Below are 21161 nucleotides of genomic sequence, written 5' to 3'. Positions count from 1 at the left end.
GATGAAACTTGGTATAATTATACCTTATTATCCTGGGCGTAAAATAGGATACTTTTTATCCTGGAAAAATACGTAGAAAAAAAATCTTAATTTTTCAGTTATCCATAGACGTTGTTCTGTAGAACTGCGAACACACGTTGCGTATTATTATAGGCCTAGCCGTATTTGGGTCAGATAGATATTTATAAGATGTCATTGTCAGAGTTACTCAAAATGGAGAAATAAACCATCCACGCGAAGACCGACATCCGCGCGGACGGAGTCGCGGGCGGAAGCTAGTAACATCATAATATTATGATTGGTCATGATAATATTATGAATAGGCCAATTAAAAAGTTACAAAACTATTTTTCTGAGTAATTTTTAATGGAGGATATTTTAAAATCGTTAAAAGTTCAGAATCATATGAGAAAGATTCTATAAAATAATATTAAATCAATATTTCTTAAATTCAATAAGAGTGTGAAAAGGCTTCGGTTTCGGAGTTCTGGGAATATTAATTATTCTATTATTTATTTAACTTATAAAGGTTAAATTCAAAGCAAGAATGAAAAGGCTTTGAAGACTGGGCTTTACTTACACGTGCTAAATGCATTGTTTATTTTTCTTCGCATTTATATTAATTATTTAGTACCTACTTTTTTGGCCTATTACTTAGTTTAAATTATATGAGTTTCTTTCTTTCTTTCTAACTATGATCCTAACAAAAAATGATCAACTGATATTTTATAGAGCTAATTTTCTTTGGTATGCAGAATCAACTTTATTTCCCCAAAAAGATGATTAAGATCTGCTTTTGTAAGAAAAATACCAAGTTTCTGTGCAACAAGCGTTTATCTATTGACAACGCTAAAAGAAGTGGCAATGGGAGTTTTTATTTATGATCTATTTTGGAATGATTACCTAACATTTTTGTTATACTCAGTTATATTTCAGTTATATTAAGCGATAAAGCTGTATGTTTATTATGTCCTTAGATAATGTTTAGCAAATTATACGTGTGATAAAAATGACTTTTATTTTTCAATGCTTTTAGAAAATAAAATAAATTTATGTTGATAAAGATATCCGTTAAACAAAGGTATCATTAAAACTGCTCATAATTTTCCACCACTCAAGTTATCTTTCTTTTAATTTGCGATGATAAAAGCAAGTAGTAAACGGAGTCACAACTCGTTTTATGTGGTACCCGAGAATACTCTTAAAGTTAAAATTCACAGTATTTTTATAGTAGCAGTTTAGATGGCTTTGATACTAATTGGGTCACGCAATACGATACGATACGATTCTGAGGTATAACAACTTTATACCTTAAGATATTTGCCTAGAGATTAGTGAGTAACTAACTCAAAGATGATTTGAACCAAGGACTGAAAGAGATATCATTACAACTAATATAATTTATGAACGATAACGACGTAAAGTTTGAAATAGTATTGACGTGCCTTCCAGAGTAAGATGCTATCAGGTAGGTTTTTGGTCCGAGGGGGTCGCGGAAGAACTCTAACAAATACCCGCGGCCCCCTCATTAAAGCGGCTCGACGGAACACAGTGAGGTTTTAGTCGGTAAGAATCCGACATAACCCACGGCTCCTTCCCCGGGGGCCGTGGGTATCTTTGGAAGATTTCCCCACAATAAAAAAAAAAAAGGTTTTTGGTAATATACAGCACCATATTTATGTACTTAGTTATGTTAGTATATACCACAGTCAATCAAACTGTCACCGGGAAAATTCATAAAGTCGGAATTTAAGATGCCAAATATACACATAAGCTACATATTATTGATTTATTTATAAATACTTTATTGTACTTAAAGATAACAAAACAAGAAATACAAACACTTAAATATAACTTACGCTAAGTACAATTGGCGGTCTTATCGCTTAGAGCGATTTCTTCCAGACAACAATTGTACCAAAGTACAATAGAGGAATAAATTATACATAAATACATAAATGGGTAGTGCAATAATAACTATGATAAAGGATACACATACATATTATACACTTATCGTTGTTACTACAACAAACATATTGAATTTCATATCACATAAAAACAATAGTGATACGTCTTCCTAGAAAACATATTTTCTTACAAAACATCCAGATTTTCATATCACACAAATTATTATCATCGAATAAGTAATTACCAGCGCAATTATACAAGAATAATATATAATTCTTAACGGAAAATGATAATTCAAAGTAAACAAGACCTTCTGGTTTGTTATTTAAGACGCCCTTGCCATTTTATATTCATTATAGCTTCCTTCAACGGTTTCGCTTGTTATTCACGGCCTGCATACAAATATTTCGTCGCAAGTTTTCGTGTAGTAGTAAGAACTGGTCCTTCGAGGTTGTTTAAACTTCTTTACCAAAATTTATGTACTGCTGTATTGAGATAACGTAATAGATATTATGGTTGTAGTGCTCGTTTGTTTGTTTTAAATAAAAGCTATTTATTAGGTATTATAATAAAATAATAACTTGAAACGATTGGTGTGATGATAGATGAGTGATCCGGACCGTCTGCATAGAGCTTTTCATCGAAAGCTATCTTGGCTTTACATAAGAAAAGATCGTAGTCAAGCGCTTTTCTATTGACCAAAATATAGAAAATATATACTATTTTTTAAATATTTATACGTATCAACCTTGAAGTGGTAAAAGTGAAGGCACCTAATAAGAATTTGTGACTAATATTAAGAGTGGGCATAAAGGCAGAGAATTTCTAAAGTTATGGGCCCCGCCCTAGCGCGCCATGCCGCGCGCAATCTTTCTTCCATCATACACTCCGCACCCGGCTCATCGTACTTACGTAAAGTTCATCGGACGCTAAATTAAACACAATATTCTTCGCTCGTTCTACGCGTATTTTCGGTAGTTAGTATATTAATGAAATAATTATATAAAACAGTGAAGTTGAAATCATGGCAAATTATGTAATATGATAATTTATTATTATTTTTTATTTATAATTATTGATGATAATCTATACGTATATAATAAAACAGTAAAAAAGTGTAAGTATGTATGTAATATATTCAAAAAAAACAATATTAGGGAAACAGTATAGAGCACGAATCCGTAAAAAAATTCTGCCTGTGTGTTTATGTCTGTTTGTTTGTATGATTTGAATGAATGTTATATTGTTGTGTTTATATTATATTTATTATATACTAGCTTTCCGCCCGCGGCATCGCCCGCGCAGTCAAAGAAAAACCCGCATAATTCCCGTTCCCGTGGGATTTCCGGGATAAAACCTATCCTATGTCCTTTCTCGGGTATCAAAATATCTCTATACCAAATTACATGCAAATTGGTTCAGTAGGAGTGATTGAATAACAGACAGACAGACAGAGTTACTTTCACATTTACAATATTAGTACAACATTAGTATAATATTAGTACAAGGTAAATTAGCTTGGAGAAATATTTGCATATCTAGTGGTGTGTATGTCGTGGTCATATTGTAGATTTGCTCATTTCGTGAAATGGCCAACATAGTTTGGTCAGATCGTTAAATCGTCAACGTTTCACGATTTGGTCATCGACATTTGGCCAGAACGTATAAAATATAGGTTAGGTTAGACTTTAATAAACAACGCACGAGCCGAGCGAGCAAAGCGAGCGTGCCGCGGCAGCGGCCGGCGAGTGCCAGAAGCGAATCGCTTTAACAAAAATGGTCGAATTTCGTGAAATGGCCATCCACGTTTGGCCAGATCGACGATCTGGCCAAATGTGGATGACCAAATCGTGAAACGTTGGCAATTTAACGATCTGGCCAAACTAAATTGGCCATTTCATGAAATGAGCAAATCTACGATATGGCCACGACATGTATATTACTCAGATCTTAGAGCGCGTTTCCACTATAACGTTCAGGCCTATACAAAAATGTTTCGATATCCTAACATTACTATTTAATGTTATACTTATTCCTAGCAACACTCTGATTTTTGTTTTCAATAAAAACAAGTTTTTATTTGAAAGAAAATGGTTTTGACTTTATAAAAAAAAAAATAATTATCATTCAATTTCACGTTCTTGAGCAAACGACAAGACGACTACCGTGAAACAATAAAATATCGAGTCCATAATAATTTGTTTCGTTATTAATATTTGACCATAATAATTACGAAACAAAACAAATAAATAAATCGTCACTTGATAGTTGAAAGTGGAAACACGCACAAAACCAGAATTTGCATTCGCGAGTGTATTCATACTTAGGGTTGCCAAACAGTATTCTACTGTTTTTCACTAAATTATACTTTTTACTGTTTAACAAAAAAAAAGTACTTATATACAAAAGACTGTTTTCAGCATCAAAGTGCAGACACATTATATGTGTTACATTTAGACGCTCACAATTTTTTTTATTTAGTCAGAGGGCACACACTACAATAAATAATGTTTGTTTTGCTAAAATACTGTTTAATAATCTTCATAGACCTGAATAATGAATTATGAATATACGTACTTTATTTCTTGTAAAAAAAGTTGGCAACCCTATTCATAGTGTTTGTCTACACTAATCTACACTAATATTATAAAGAGGAAAACTTTGTTTGTTTGTTTGTTTGATTGTAATGAATAGGCTCATAAACTACTAGACCGATTTTAAAAATTCTTTCACCATTCGAAAGCTACATTATCCACGAGTAACATAGGCTAGGTTTTATCCCGGAAATCCCACGGGAACGGGAACTATGCGGGTTTTTTTTGAAAACGCGGGCGAAGCCGCAGGCGGAAAGCTAGTGAATGATATGTATTTTATTTGTAACTAGCGGTCCGCCCCGGCTTCGCCCGTACATATTTACGTTTTCTCTACATGAGAACCATCCTTGTACTTCAAGGGATACAATAAAAAAAGAATTGAAAAAACACGTGATAACGTGACAACGCGAAACGCGAAATTTTATTGACACTAATTTTACGATAGATTTCAAATAATGAGCAGGTATAACTTTATAATTATTTATACATACACTATAATATTATAAAGAGGAAAACTTTGTTTGTTTGTTTGATTGTAATGAATAGGCTCAAAAACTACTAGACCGATTTTAAAAATTCTTTCACCATTCGAAAGCTACATTATCCACGAGTAACATAGGCTAGGTTTTATCCCGCAAATCCCACGGGAACGGGAACTATGCGGGTTTTTCTTTGAAAACGCGGGCGAAGCCGCAGGCGGAAAGCTAGTGAATGATATGTATTTTATTTGTAATTAGCGGTCCGCCCCGGCTTCGCCCGTACATATTTACGTTTTCTCTACATGAGAACCATCCTTGTACTTCAAGGGATACAATAAAAAAAGAATTGAAAAAACACGTGATAACGTGACAACGCGAAACACGAAATTTTATTGACACTAATTTTACGATAGATTTCAAATAATGAGCAGGTATAACTTTATAATTTACTAGAGGTCCGCCCCGGCTTCGCCCGTGGTACATATTTCACAATAAAAGGTAGCCTATGTCCTTTCTCGGGTATCAAAATATCTCCATACCAAATTTCATGCAAATTGGTTCAGTAGTTTAGGCGTGATTGAGTAACAGACAGACAGACAGAGTTACTTTCGCATTTATAATATAAGTATGGATTATAATAATTATTTATGGGAGTTCACTCATCACTGCACCAGTCATTAGTAATACAGATTGTGAAAATATTATATTATATATACCTACTATTCACAACCTATTTACGTTATTTACTGGAACAACCATAGGAATCTACAAATAGGTAGTAGGTAATCATAGTAGTAATGGTAATAAGTAATAATATAATAATTCATAAAAAAATATACCATAAATCTTTCTTGATTTTATTGATGTAACACTATGAATGAAATATTTGTATCCATATAATATATATATATATATATATGTTTGTATACCTAAGATCGTCGCGTCAATACTCAGCCCACGGAAACGAATTTATGCATAAATTCGTGTGAGTGTGATTAGATATTACATATTTATGTAATATCTAAACTCACCTGCATAAAGTTTCTGAAATGAATCGAAAGTCGTATTTAATATTAATACATATTAATAAATAATAATTTATTATTTATTATAAATAACTAATAATTATTTATTAATAATATGATTACAATACTATATTAACTTATCTTCGAAAATTAGTTAGATATCATTTAAATATGAATCTCTTTTAGTTCTCGTTTCTGAAGTTTCAATGTTCTTTTGTTGTGTACCATTTTCAAAAAAACAATATTGAAACAATATTATTAAAAAATCGGCGCGCGGCACAGCAATTTGCGCATGCTCTACTCGTCTCAACGGAGCGATAGCGTCTGATGTATGAAATAGAATTATGTTTTTAGCTCCCGGAACGTGCGATGCAAGATGATTTCTTGCGTAATTAAAAATATAGTAAGCGCCAAAAGTGTTTTATCGTGATTAAACCAAAACTATAAGTAATTACAAAAAAGTGGTCGGACAAAGTTCTCACAAATGTTTCAATATAATTGTTTATGAAAAAAAGAACATAATAGGCATTACCATGTCAAGTAAAAAACGTAAAAGTGTGAAATTTAGAGGTAACTTCGTGAATTTTTTCTATCGAGTCAATTTCAATATTTTATGTTTTTGATCTGACAGTATAATCGAAAATATCATCAAGTTTTACATATATTTTATTTTTTATATTTGGTCTTGAATATTACACGTATCAACTAAATGTTGATTGGTGATTTGACTTTATTCGCGTTCTTAATAATTAATTTTTGGAAAAGCCAAAATAGCCAATATAAGTGAAGAATGATAACGACCAATGAAATGAATGATAAGATTTCGAATTAACACGCTAAGATACTCGCAGCCAATTCACAATTCATAGGGTTGTAAAAACTGAAGTAATGTCGTCTAGTGCAGTCAGCTCGATAAATCGCCACGAGTGAAGCATTACCCATCGCGAAGATTTGGCGACTGTCCAGTGGCAACCCTGCCAGGGCCTAACGACTGTTATTCTAAGAGATACATCATTTCCTTGCGTGATAAATATTGTATGCAAACTTGGGAAATGGATTTTATAATGGTTGAATGAAATTGTATATTTTACTTGCTGCTCCGCGCGGTTTCACCCCCGTGGTACCACTCCTGTTGCCCGTAACGTGATTAAATATAGCCTATAACCTTCCTCGATAAATGGGCTATCTAACACCGAAAGAATTTTTCAAATCGGACCAGTAGTTCCCGAGATTAGTGCGTTCAAACAAACAAACAAACTCTTCAGCTTTATAATATTAGTATAGATGTGGTTTGAAAATATAAGGTTATATTATGGATTGAAGGTATTGGTTCTGCAAGTAAATGAAGTAGATGTTCGTCGAAATAAAATGTAAAGGACGAAGATATAACCTATTTCAGTGCAAATTTTTTTAGCTTCAAATTTTTCAGTTATCGAACAACGGAATATGTCACGTATTTGATCCGAAAATGAGTTTTCAGTACCACAAACTTAACTGAGATTGTTTGTAATCCCATTCCCCTGTGTTAAAAAATTGACAAGTTTTGAAACGAAACATCTACAAAATAAAATAATTTTTAATTTTAGCCGTTAGCCCTTATTTTTAAAATTAATAACTCAGTTAAATTTTATTGCAAGCCATTTGATATTCTCGGTAAAACCATTAAGTTCTTAATACATTCAATAACTCGCTATGAAATTACCCAGGTTACTAATTAGTGCCGCTTTATTCATCAATTAAATGTCAATTTAAATAGTTCCTTTCACATGCACCCTTAAGGGCTCTTGTATACATGCCACAGAAGCATAGAAATTACTAGAACGTTTTAAACCTAGCAAATTCCATATTAACGTTCAGAGAAATTTATTAGCCCTTGAGTATTCGATGAAGTTAATAGTAATAATTAATTATAGGTAATATTGTGTGTGATTTTTGTTTTGATTAATTATTTAAGTTTATTCTGACGACTACTATTGTAGGGTGTGATTTTTGTTTTGATTAATTATTTAAGTTTATTCAAAACTACTGATAAATGTTTTTACATGATAATGCATACGCCTGTTTGAAATTATTTGTTAGTTTAGACGGCAAGACAACATTAAATTGAAGGAAATAAGCGAATGTATTTTATTTAAATACTAGCGGTCCGCCCCGGCTTCGCCCGTGGTACATAATATTTCGCAATAAAAGGTAGCCTATGTTCTTTCTCAGGGTCTAAAGATTGTCTGTACCAAATTTTAATCAAAATCGATTGAGAGGTTTAAGCGGGAAAGCGTAACAGACAGACAGACAGAGTTACTTTCGCATTTATAATATTAGTAGGGATTTACTATTACTTATGATAGGTAATAAGTTTAATTTTTTTTTAATTAACACGTGTCCTATTTATTTTCCAGATTTACCACGTAGTTTAACCCAGACGGAGCCAGGTCAACAGCTTGTACAGATAAGAAATTAAACTCTGTTTGCATGAATCAGTCGGCTTCCATTCATGCTACAAGATATAAATCTCGCGACATTCGAGTTTAATACACTTGAATCTTAAATAGAACTGTTTAAATGAAACGCTCGTCATTCCGTCGTCTCGACGAGTTATTTCAAAGTTTTAAATTCATTTATGCATCTTAAATCTCTTTTAATTTGGCGGGTGGTGAACGAGCGGTTATAATATATCGTGATTATTTTGAATAATTACTGCTTGTTCATGCTTTTAAAACAATTATTGTAATACACTTGTTTTTGAAGAATCGTTAATAGTTTCAACAAAATTATTTTGTGACTGCTTCTTTCTCTTCGTTCTTTCAAATATCACGTTATGTCGTCATTATGACGTTTTTAAATCCAACGAATAATTTAGTCCGAAATACCTTAAAAATGTTGAATATCAATAAATGCATACTTAATTACGTAAATTACACGTGCACTTGTATTGATATGTAACATATTAGTAAAATTGAATTAAAATTGCTAATTCTATTATTTTTTCAGTTATTTATCAAGCGTTTTCATCGCTCGTGGATAAGCAGCCTAATGCTCCTTTGTTATGCCCGCTACTTGGGTACTAGCCAAGTTATATGCAATAGATATTTGGCAAACAATGGAATTTTCATTTTATATTGACATGTAAATTATCTAAGAATCTAGACAGAAGGATTTTATGGGGACCTTTATCTTCTACTTTCTTTGGTTTTATATCGTCACTTATTTATTATTTTTTCACTGATAAACTGGCAATGCGGCTAATGACATTTATTTTTTTTAGAATTTTTGCCTTTTAGGGATTCATTACCGGCACAAGATAAGTTACTAACAACTTTAACAAGTTTCCAGTGCATATTTATTCCCACTGCAGTTTAGATTTATTCTACGTAAGAGTAAGCGACACTTATTTGTGACACTCGTATATGTATGCGTGACACTGGGATATATGAACCTACAAAATATAAAATAACCCATAGGTTAAACACTAAAGAACTCATTAAAGTTCCTTGTTTTTATCCAATTCCAACATCAAACTTAAAATTCAATCGTCAATGCGACTCCAATAAATTCCCAGCAATATTATTAGAAAGGAAATAATAGGATCTCACAATGATTCTGTCGTTAAAGTTAGAAGTAATTTAAAATCGCTGTATGCGGTCGTGGTTCAATTTGCGGACAAAGGTTGCAATAATGCCTCAAAGAGGGCGGGAGGGGTCATAAAGTTACCTGTTTTAATGCCGCTTCTAGGCTATAAAGTGGGCCCTGGGAGTGCTGAGCTAGACAATTTTACGGCACTAAAAATTAATGCTTGATTTATGTTTAGTGATTTCTTTGAGTGTTTGGTTTGGAGTGGTCAGTTGTGTAACTGTAGACGTCTTATCTGCTTATGTAGCTCTACTAGAGAAAAAAAAACTATCTCTATATTTTTACGGGTACCTATAGTAATGTGTGTTTAATATAATGATTTTTTTTTTGGTAGTGCTAATTTCTTTTAAGAACATTATGCGTAATTTAATTGGATTCAAACCCTATTGGAGCAAAAGGTGTTCTATAAAAGGGTGGTAGAGTTTATATTTAAACTACTTTTATAGATACTTACTTCGATACTTAGTTAAAACTCTGCACTAATGAAAATATGAACTAAGTCATGTTCATATTTTCAGATAATCTTTAAAAAAAAGTAACTTTTGTTTTTCAATTTATTTTGTTAACGAAAGATTAATACACTACGTTATTGCTTTAACAGTAGCTTTGTGGTCAATGTCATGCAACGTTGACGCAAAATAAATGTATCTACCTAGAGGTACGTCTGTCTGGCATAGTCATACTCTCACCAAGATGACAAAAGCCTGGGCGGCCGTACACGGACCGCTCGAGCAGTTAACGGCTGAGAGACGTACACAGACGGCTCGAGCGGTCGGCGTCAACTGCTCGAGCCGTCGGTTGTTGACCGCTCGAGCTGTCGCTACCAACCGCTCGAGCGGTTGATTTTTTTGACTAGTCGAGTCATTGATTTTCAGGGGGGGTGGGAGCTGTCGACGGCTCTAGCGCAGTCAACGGCTCGAGCAGTCAGTGTATGCCTCACGACCGCTCGCGAGCCGTCAACGGCACGGTGGAATTTCGTCATGCAGTTGACGGCTTGAAGCGGTCGCGACGGCTCGAGCCTTCACGTGTACGGCGGTGAATGAATGCCTATAGTTCACCGCGCGGTCGCGGCTTCAAGCGGTCGGTCTCAACTGCTTGAAGCGGTCCGTGTACGGCCGCCAGTGGTAGGATAGATGCATGTTAATTTAAAAGGCAAATATTGTTAAGACTTCACTGTACATTATGGACGCACACAATGTTGAATAGTATACTTATGTTTTTATTATTTTACAAAATAATCCCGCACATAATTTCTACAGATTTAATTTGATAGATTTGTAAAAAAAAGTATGCGTGTACTATTCTTTATGACCTTGTTTTTCATAAAATAATTTACTATATTCAACTTTACAGAAATACGTCAAATCACGCGTGGTAGGGATAAGAAAAAGACGGCGCGTAACGGAAAAATGTCACGCGTAACGAAAAAATGTTACCTACACTAATTTTTTTTCCAACCCCGATAAAGAAGTTTCACTTCAAAAATATAATGCTATGAGATCTCAATATGCGTATGTGAATGTTTTCTAACCAACAGCACTGGTTGTTCATTCAAAGCACTGGTTGTTCATTCAAAACACAAGCATCATTTAAATATTTAAACTTCATACCGCACTCATATTGAAATATTGTATGAAAATAGAGTAATTGAAATATAAATAACAGACTTGAGGTCGTAAAACTGAGTCCTGCTACGAGCCTTAATTTTCTGTCATAGTGGAGCGTACATTTTATTTTATGACCGCCATTTTCTTTTAGTTATAGCAGATTCTTCATTGAGAGTTAGTTTTTGAAATCTTTTACGAATATATGGAATCTCTTTACTTTGTTTATGTGTTATGCATTTTTTTATGTAATTTTGAGTAGGTGATTGTGTGTAGCTTTAAAAAATGAATAGGTAATTCAATGTGTGTTTGATATTTTTAAGGAATGGAAAAATACTTGATTAAATTAATGACTAAGATATGAGTAGGTACATAAATAAATAGAAACTACGTAGGTATAATAGAAAATGATGCGGTAGAGTGCCCTTATATAAACTTTAGACTTTAGAAAAGATCATTATAGAACAATGACGCCGCTTTTTACAAATACGTAATCTGTTTATTCGTTTTTCTAACTATGTTTTGCAAATAAAACGTTAAAAAAAGCTCTAAAAGTGAATTAAGTTAATCAGTCCCATGCAGGTATAACAAGCTAGAACAATTATTTTGAACAATTCACTTGTTTATTCAGCTTCCCGTAATTAAGGCACAGGATTCATTTCAGCCAACGCTATCATCTGTATTGGCGTACCTTCGTAACGCTTTTTGGACAATTGCCAAGACCTTACTGTGGAAACTCCCTTTCTTCTCGATTTTGAATGTTGATATTATAGTTATTAAAATGACGCTGGGTTCTCATTTTTTTCTCGATTGTGAATTTTGCTATTGTTATTGAAGTTATGCGTTCTTTAGCCGTGTTGAGCACTTTTTGCTAAAGGAATATAATTATTATAGGTTCGCGTGCACATGTATTAATATTAAAATTCTAAATAAGGTAAGTTTTTACTTCCATGGGCAGTCCCTGTGACTTTTTACTTTTTATTTATTTAAGTTCATAAAATAATGATGTGATGATTATATAAAAATATAATGTTATTACAGTTGCTAGTTGTTTAGTTTGTTTAGTTTCAATATTTAGGTATCAACACAATATAAACATACACTTTTAATACGAGTATTGAATAAAACATGAGGCATAATACTATGTACACGCTATTTAAATCAAGTTGTGTCTGTTTAATACTTCGACTTTTGCAAGAATATTTCGTTCTTTTGGCATTTAACAAAAAAAAAATCGTATCTTTCCTTTTTTTTCTGCAACCAAAGGAAAATCTTTAGTAGGGGTAATGAACAGAATGTTTTCAGGCCTGTATTTAAAATTCAATTCGTCTTAATTTCTTCATTTTATCACAGAGTTCCCAGGCTGCTGACAATTGCTTGAATACGGCAATAAAAGTATTAGACGAAATTTTATACTGCGATAAAATTTAAGCTAAAGAAAATGTTTATTTTTTCCTTTTTTATTATGAAAGTGTATTAAGCTTGTTTAAGTGAAAACGGACAGGTTTGAATAGTGCTCGAAATGTTTTAGAGTGAAGTTTTCATTTAGAATGCTATTTATAAATAGTATTAATGTATTGGTATTTACTTAGTTAAATTAGTATTTACTTAGTTAAATGCGAATTCTTAATTGAGCTATTAAGATAATATTATATTCTAAGGATTTATTTTCAATAGATAAAGAGCAAATATTATTCATTTGCTCCAATATGTTTTTCCTTTTTCCGTGTAAATGTATATTTTATGACCTTGACTAAAAAATAAACTATGTGGTACCACAAAGATCAATAAAACCATGAAATTCCGAATCAATGGTATATACCACATCTATATACCTAGGTACCTACCAAAACAGAAGTAACTTTGTATACTTATCGATCTTTATATATCGATCTATATATTATGTAAGAATGATGAGTATATGAAGGAAATATTAAGACAATAGCATTGTATTTTTTAAACTCAAAACATTTATGTTATCTTTGTAAACTCGTATTCGAACAAAACTGTCTATTTTTTTATTTAAACTTTTATAGGTAACACGATGATTGCATCAATATTCAACATATTATATTGTGCAATATCTACGTATGGAAACAATATTTACAAATTGGTGAAAGTACATTTACATAAAATTTTCCAAGGGATCGTCATCACGCACATAAGGGTCTGTATCTAATCAAAAACATGGTATTCAATAGGTACTGATGTTTGTTCAAAAAATATAACAGAAAATATTAAATTGTTTTACAACATATTGTTAAAAATAAAACTCAAAAACTGCCGTTTATATACCTAGTTACTTATCTGTCCGTGATCGTGTCATATTAATACACTATGACCGAGTTTTTTTTTTGTTATTCAGGTATCTTCTAAGAAGTTTTTCAAAGGGCCACCTCATGATGTGGTGGCCTTTTAATGACGAAATGTGCTCTTTTAATGGACCCTAAGGTTGTATTAATTGTCTACTTGCAGCAGATTACAATATATTGTGCAATTAATTTATTGTCAGTTACGTTTTTTGGTGCAAAATAAAAGGATACAAAACTGTTTTCAGCTCGTAAATAAATAAATTGGCAAATTGTTTAAATAATACACGTAGCAGAAGCCAATAGAAGCTGCTTATTCGTAAGATCCTGCGTGATTCGTTGCCCTGGCGACCGGCCAGGGCATTAAGCAGCATCGTCCGTGCATTCGCTTATTTCTATTTAAATCTACAAAACAAACATTAGAAATCTATTATAATATTCTAAATCTATTATTTAAAGTTTGCTTGAAATGCTCAGCGCGGAAAACAAGGATCGATTAGATAAATTATATCCTAGTTGAAATTTACATTTTTGGGAAAACCTCTATGGGTGCGTGTTGTGGTGTTTTATGTTGATTACGCCAAAAAAATTGTAAAAAGCAGAAAGAATATTATTTTAGGGGTTCGTAAAGTTGCTTGGGTCTGTTTGTGAACTATATTTTACTAGCTTGTTCTGCCTACACCCGGTTTTGACAAAAAAAGATTACCTATGTATAGTTATCAATCAGGATTTAATGTACCATTCTGCTGGTTTGGATTTGTTTTAATCGATTTGTAGTATTCTTTCTTTTATCGATACAATTTAAGAAAGTAAACTTATATTAAAATATCTAGTAGTTAATTTGTTTACACAAATTCTACCATATAAAAATAACTACCGTTCAATTGAGTATCGATGCACGTATACACATTTTTAAAGTGAATTCGCCAACAAAACTAAAGAAGAAAGAAATACCCAAATATCCAACAGTTGTAGTTTGCCAAATGCGTTCATATATTGTGGCAGGCAATACAAAGGTTGGTGCACTTAGTAGATTAACAAACAAACTTGTGTTCCAATTTGATACCCTTATAAATAGCCTTTACCTGAGAGACTATAGTGATATATTTGATTTTGCATCTATAATGTTTGTATGTTGCTAAAATAACGTTGCAGTTGTCTGTTATGTTTGTATATTGTATACTTTTAATAACGAGTTGGAGGCTTTGGATGCTATTATTATTTGACAGAAACTACGATCAATTGATTCGATATATCTATGATTATAATTTTTGCGTCTAGTTCATATAGCTATTGATTTAAAAAAAGATTTAGGACCCTTTTAATTGCTTGACGCAGAATCGCACGAATAAAATGTTTGTAATTTTCATCTAATAGGTGCTTTTCACATACTCTTCAGCTTATAACGTCATTCACCTTAATTCCTTTAAATTGAAGCTTGTTATTACAGTTAAAGAATATAAGCAGGTAAAATGGTATCACATATAGATATTATGAAGAAAATTGAAATCTTAACGGCTATTACTTCCCCAACATAGAAATAACCATAATTAAATTACGCGAGAACTATATACCTACTTATCTTTTATTGTGTTTTGAATGTTTTGCGAACGTTATCGATAACTTTATGAGATGGTGTTACGTGATCTGAACGAAAATTGCTCATTGCGACGTTACATGGGAATTTGTTTTGTAAATTGTTATGGTGGTAGAGATAGATGATGGCAATAAAATCTGTATTCTGTATGTATAATATTTTTGCCTTGTATTTATTTTTGAAGTGAAACTTCTTTATCGGGGTTGGAAAAAAATTTAGTGTAACATTTTTTCGTTACGCGTGACAGTTTTCCGTTTCGGGTCATCTATTTCTTATCCCTACCACGCGTGATTCGACGTATTTCTGTAAAGTTGCATAATATAAAAAAATATTTTTTGAAAAATAAAGATCATAAAGAAGTTTCACTTCGTACGTGTGTACACTAGTGCACACATTTTTTTTTCTTACTTCTTCTTTTCTTTGTTTATGGACCAATCCAATAGGATTTGTTACTTATTAAAACTACCGTTTTAAAGTCGAACTATTTAACTATGCCGCCAATATTTTACATTACATTTTTAGGAATTTTTACGTCAAATAATGTGCCTGCACTTTTGCCCAGAACCTACTTCAACTATAGAAATAGACAGATCTAAGACTTAATTACAGCAAAAATTACAATTTTACCCAATCCCGTTACTAATTTCATAGAACATTTACCAGACCGTAGTCCTAGACTGTTCAATCTAGAACTAGGTACGTATATTCATAGTCAGATAGCAACAGTGAGACAGGTACAGTTAATTACTAAGGTATTTACTGGAATACGTATGGTCTTGGTTGGAACAAAGGCTCAAGCACGATTTATGAGCCACTCGTTACGGTATATTGTTATGGACGTCATAAGTTAACAAGATGTGTTTTAATTATCAAAGCAATCCTAGATCTTAATTTTAAGGATCTCCCAGTAAATATATTTACGAAGAAACTGACGAAATAATTAATGTAGGAACAATATGACGTTCAAGAATTTATTACATTGCGGAATTTAAGACAATGAAGAATTAAAAAACTACCTTTCAGTTTAATTACAGTTTTCGTTGAGTAAAAAGACTGGATACTTTATTACGGTACCTATAATCTATAGTCGAGCCAATTTAATAGGCAACATTTGACGTCTATCAATTTTATCTTCGAAGAGAGGTAACCTGCTTAAAAACATCGATTAAAGTGTATTAATCGATACGGATTTGAAACATTTGTCAATCGAATTAATTAATTTATGATGATTTTTATTCACAAGTAATCAATGCATTCGATTCTAGATGTCAGATTTCGATTTTTAGAGTAACGTCTCTAGTATTTAAAAAGAAAAAAGGTTTATTGACACAAAATTGTAGCGACGTCAGTTCTTCAATTCAGAAATTGTTTATTATGTTTAGGATGGTTTATCAGTAAAATGAAATCTTAAAATTACTTGTATCGGTCATTATTATTAAAAATATGTAATCGTTATTGAAAAAAGTTAAGCAAGTGTGCAGTTCTAACAAAACGAAATATCATGTTATTCTATGTCGTCGTTACTAGGTTACGTTGTAGAATTTTGTTGAACTGTCAAATGTTGCCTATTAAAATGGCTCTACTATAATAAAAGTTGGAATGCAATAACAATAGGGTAAAATTTCAAAAGTTATCATATACATTTGCAAATATACACTTTATAAGGACCTCGTATCGTCGTATATGTGTATTTTATCATACGCAATATCATAACATGCGTGCAAAGTCACAAACATGAACTAGTCAATAAAGTCAACATGTCCAAGATAGTTGTTCATCCATCAAAATCCTGTCACACATCCGCGCCTCGTTATTAATTACCTGTTTTGTGACGTTTTGCAGCTCGATTCCTCAATCGTATGCGTACAGTCGGATGGAGAAATGATATCATCAATAGAATATAATATGTATAATCAGTAAGCGGAAAAAGATTTATATTATGAAAGCGCACTATGACAGTTTAATTAAAGAATTATTATCAATATACCTAAAGTTCCAAAATATTAAGTATAATATGTTAAAGTTAGTTTCATGTTTTAGTATAAATCCAAAATAATTTGTTTAATTTCCTACTATGGATCGTATACTCCGTCACAAATAGAAAGAACGTCGTTTAATCTTTAAATTCCAGGAATCCTTTCTCAAAGGAAAACTCGAGTTAAACTTATAAATTATTTTATTACCCGAATGCCTTTTCTTCTCGACTATACCTGACGATAATTAATAAAGATATGAAACTGTCAACACGATTATACACATAGTTCAGAGCGTGTCAACGCCTCGCACGATAATTTATCGTGGCCCCGTGTTATTCGCAACTGTTACCAAATTAGTTATCTGCACAACAGTACATAGATTTGAGTTGTAATTAAATAGCCTAGGTGCTTTTGTTCGCGACTGTATTTGTCCGCAATTGGGATAGGTCAGGTTGGTGTTTTGACCAATTAGAAGTCGTGTTTAAATAAATAAAATAATTTACATTTCGGAGCGGATTTTAATATGACGATATTAAATCGACGTTTCAAATACATATACACAAAATATATAGAAGTATTGCACTATATTATTAGCTCTGTGTATACCGCCTACTATTATAGAGTACATACTACATAGGTAATGTATAGATACTGATTTTCAGTCACCACACTCATGACAGATCAAACCATAAAAGCTCTCCATTGCGATATGAAAAAAAACTTACCTTCAAAGAAGTATACTATAATCTTAGTCTATAATATTATGAATTAAGAAAATCTTACGTATATATGGGCATCCTGTCGCCATCTTTAAACCACATCATCATGGCGACATCCCGAGCTGATGCTGCGAGATCACACGGCATGCGGGTCTCCCCGCCTGGCGCGGACCACACTTGGATTATATCTGAAAAAATAACGAGTATAAGCACTTGATTTATTACTTAGATATTAGTAAAGTCACAATTCGGATAATAATTAATATCGCATCCAAATTACCATTTTAGATAAACAGAGATAAATGGGAGATTTATGATTATGATGAGATTTTCATATAAAACAAAACTTAATTTACGATTATTCTAAAACGTTATCGAGGAAGGAGCAATGATTAAATCAAAGGTTATTGTATTAAATTATGACTATTATCACGTGGAAAATGCTAATGCTAATTTGGAAATATGACAAAAAAATATCACCTCACATTTTCATTAATCACATACAAAATATTATACAAATTTTCAAAGCTTTGATGTCTAAAAATACTCTTATATAATGTTTTTTTCCTTTATAGGTATATCACAATAATATCTCCGCGAGTGCAGATTTAAAATCGTAAAGGCTGCCAAGAGGCGTAAGGACGTCGCAAGCACGTGAAAGTGTCCATTGTCCATAAGCAGTGTCGCATTAGAGCCTCGTTTACTGTACTCGCCTGATGTAGGTCATGAATTGTCTTTTATTTGGCAGTTAAATTTTGTCAAAATAATTTTATCTAAACAGCTGATATGAAGTCACAAAATATTTAATACGTGTGGGTATTAAATTGTTTGAAGCTTATTTAAAATCATGGTGTTTATAATTAAATTTGAAAAGATACAAAACATGTCTTCTTTAATAAGGAATTATATCAAGCGTAAGTAAATTAAATAAAGCATTCATAACATAACAACGAATATAATATCATGAATGAACTCTTACATAACTTAATATATTCGATACTATTCTGTTAATTTTGTAGTTCACAACTAAACAAAAAGTCGAATCTATTCACACCATTGCTTTAAATCCAACATCCTGTAACTGGCGCTATTAACTAGACCATGTCAAACACAGGTCAATACAAGTAAAGCTTGAATTTAATGACGCCTCTAAGGCTTTTGTCGCGAGTAACAGGATTCACACGAGATCTTTGATCTTAACAACTTTGAAGAATTAGGCCTTTGTATTGCTCGTATTGACCCGATTAGAGGCCTTTTGGGAAGTGTCCAGGAATTGTTAACGTTTTTAGGTTATGTTCTATGTGCTAGGAACCTTTTCATGTATTTGCTAGAAATTTGTTAAATAATTCATTCATCTGCTTATCGTATTCCATAGACATATTATTATAAATACACCACTTATAACTCAAAAACAGCTGAACGGATTTTAATAAGTTTCGGTTCGTCGGATTCATCTCCAATTTGATTATGATAACAACTGATAAACCTGCAAAAAATATCTACTTGGATGAAAACCGGACGAGCAGTTAAAAAGAATAAGAATAAGAATTTATTTTGATAAAGCTAAGTACATACTTGTATGAACTTAGTGCTTTAGAAAAAGAAACTGTAAGTGAATCTCAACAATACGTTGAATTAATTCGATCCATTTGTAAACACGTTGTAGTCAGGAATTAAATAAATGAAAGACAAACTTGTAAACAATGACGTGGAACTATCTTTGCCCATTAATAAGTGCTAACTGAAATTGAAGATGGCACTTAACAAATATGTTATACGAGTCATAAGAGAGAGCGATTAAAGACTACGTAAATTAGGAATTATTCCATGTTGGTTATACTTTACATTTATAACTACAAGCCTACAAGTCTATTTTTTTCACCAGCTTGTCACAATTGCGTGTGTTATTTTTAATAGTTGAAGCAAGCTACATACACACATACATTACCAGCCTTTGTTCGTCCACTGCTGGACGAAGGCCTCTTCCAAAGCACGCCACTGAGCCCGGTCGACGGCCCTCTGCCGCCAATAATTGTAAGCAAGCTATGCTTATTTATTTCCTCATCAATTTTATTATTTCGTAGAAATCACTGCTAGTAATAAAGCATCTTACAAACGCAGTCCTTATCACTTTGCTAATTAATTTGAACTCTATATAATACAGATTATGATGTACATTTGATTTCTCATAAAGAAATTCTTCCTTTAACCTGCCTTTTATTAAAATCGTTCATCTTCTCACTTATACCAAACATATTACCATTACTAGCGTTGTTTGTGTATTCTGCGTACTTCTGATATAATATAAGCGGCGTTCGTGAGGAAGGCCCATATGATTATTTCAAATTACCCCCATTTACGTGAATAATGAAGGAAAACTATTACACACATTGTGCTATTTTATTTGGATGCTGTTTTTTATTACCTATATGGAGCAAAATATGGCTTTTGGTATTTGTCTTGTGGGAAAAGTAGAGACGGTTTACCCTTAATATGTTTGGACGAAAATTCAATCAGCATTAGAAATGTTGTACATATACAACATTAAAATTACATTATTTTGCGTAAGCACAGACTTTGAAAAACAGTCCTACATTTTGACATAACTTTATTAATTTATGAATATTTACTGATTATTGTTTTAGACCTTGGACCCATTTTAAATGAAATAATGAGACAATCATATTCATGATAATTCTTATTCAAATACAAGCATGTTTTATTGACTCGATTAATTGTGGTTTGTGAGAGAAAAATATTAGAATACTTACCCACTGCGCGAAGTGATATCGATGACTATACTCGATATAATTAAACGCTTTAATAAAATGGTTCTTATTCATCTTTATATTACTATTTAATATTTATTGTGTTCTTAAAGTGTTCTCTCTATGTATCGAGACAATATGAATTGTTATTTTTCGATTATCAGAGATACATATCTCTGTTAATTATATTTAACATTATATAATTTCACATTCTTTTATTTAAACAGTTTTCTGATTATTGCATTTTAAGTTAGTAACTTATTTTTTAAAATTTGCAAAAACGAGGCAGGCAATTTTTAAAAATGCTAAAAAGTAAGCGTTGTAAAGAAGTCGCAATAGTCAACTATACAATGCTTTGTCAATCAATAAAACTTGAAATAAAGAAGATAAACCTTTAACTTTACATAATAGAAACTAAAGATTGCATACATTCAAGTAAGTATACAAGTACCATGTTAATATCTTAATCCCTAATATTCGATATCACACTGCGTAGTGAGTCGAGCCCTTAGGGCTTCATTATGGCGAACAATTAAATCATTGAAGCGATGTTCA

The 21161-nt window shown here is 32.2% G+C and overlaps 1 protein-coding gene across 1 annotated transcript in view; it reads right to left on the bottom strand.

Moving 5' to 3' along the window:
- LOC123699465 (carcinoembryonic antigen-related cell adhesion molecule 5-like) overlaps positions 1–21161 on the bottom strand; it is a 95359-nt gene that overhangs the window by 33021 nt on the left and 41177 nt on the right. The window contains exon 3 of the mRNA XM_045646405.1: positions 17903–18026. Coding sequence (XP_045502361.1) covers positions 17903–18026 — 124 coding nt within the window. The remainder of the gene's footprint in view (positions 1–17902; positions 18027–21161) is intronic.

Source organism: Colias croceus, chromosome 18, assembly GCF_905220415.1.
Source record: "Colias croceus chromosome 18, ilColCroc2.1".
NCBI classification, from domain to species: domain Eukaryota; kingdom Metazoa; phylum Arthropoda; class Insecta; order Lepidoptera; family Pieridae; genus Colias; species Colias croceus.
The sequence above is the reverse complement of the archived record's forward strand: the minus strand, read 5'-3'. Positions and strand labels throughout refer to the sequence as shown.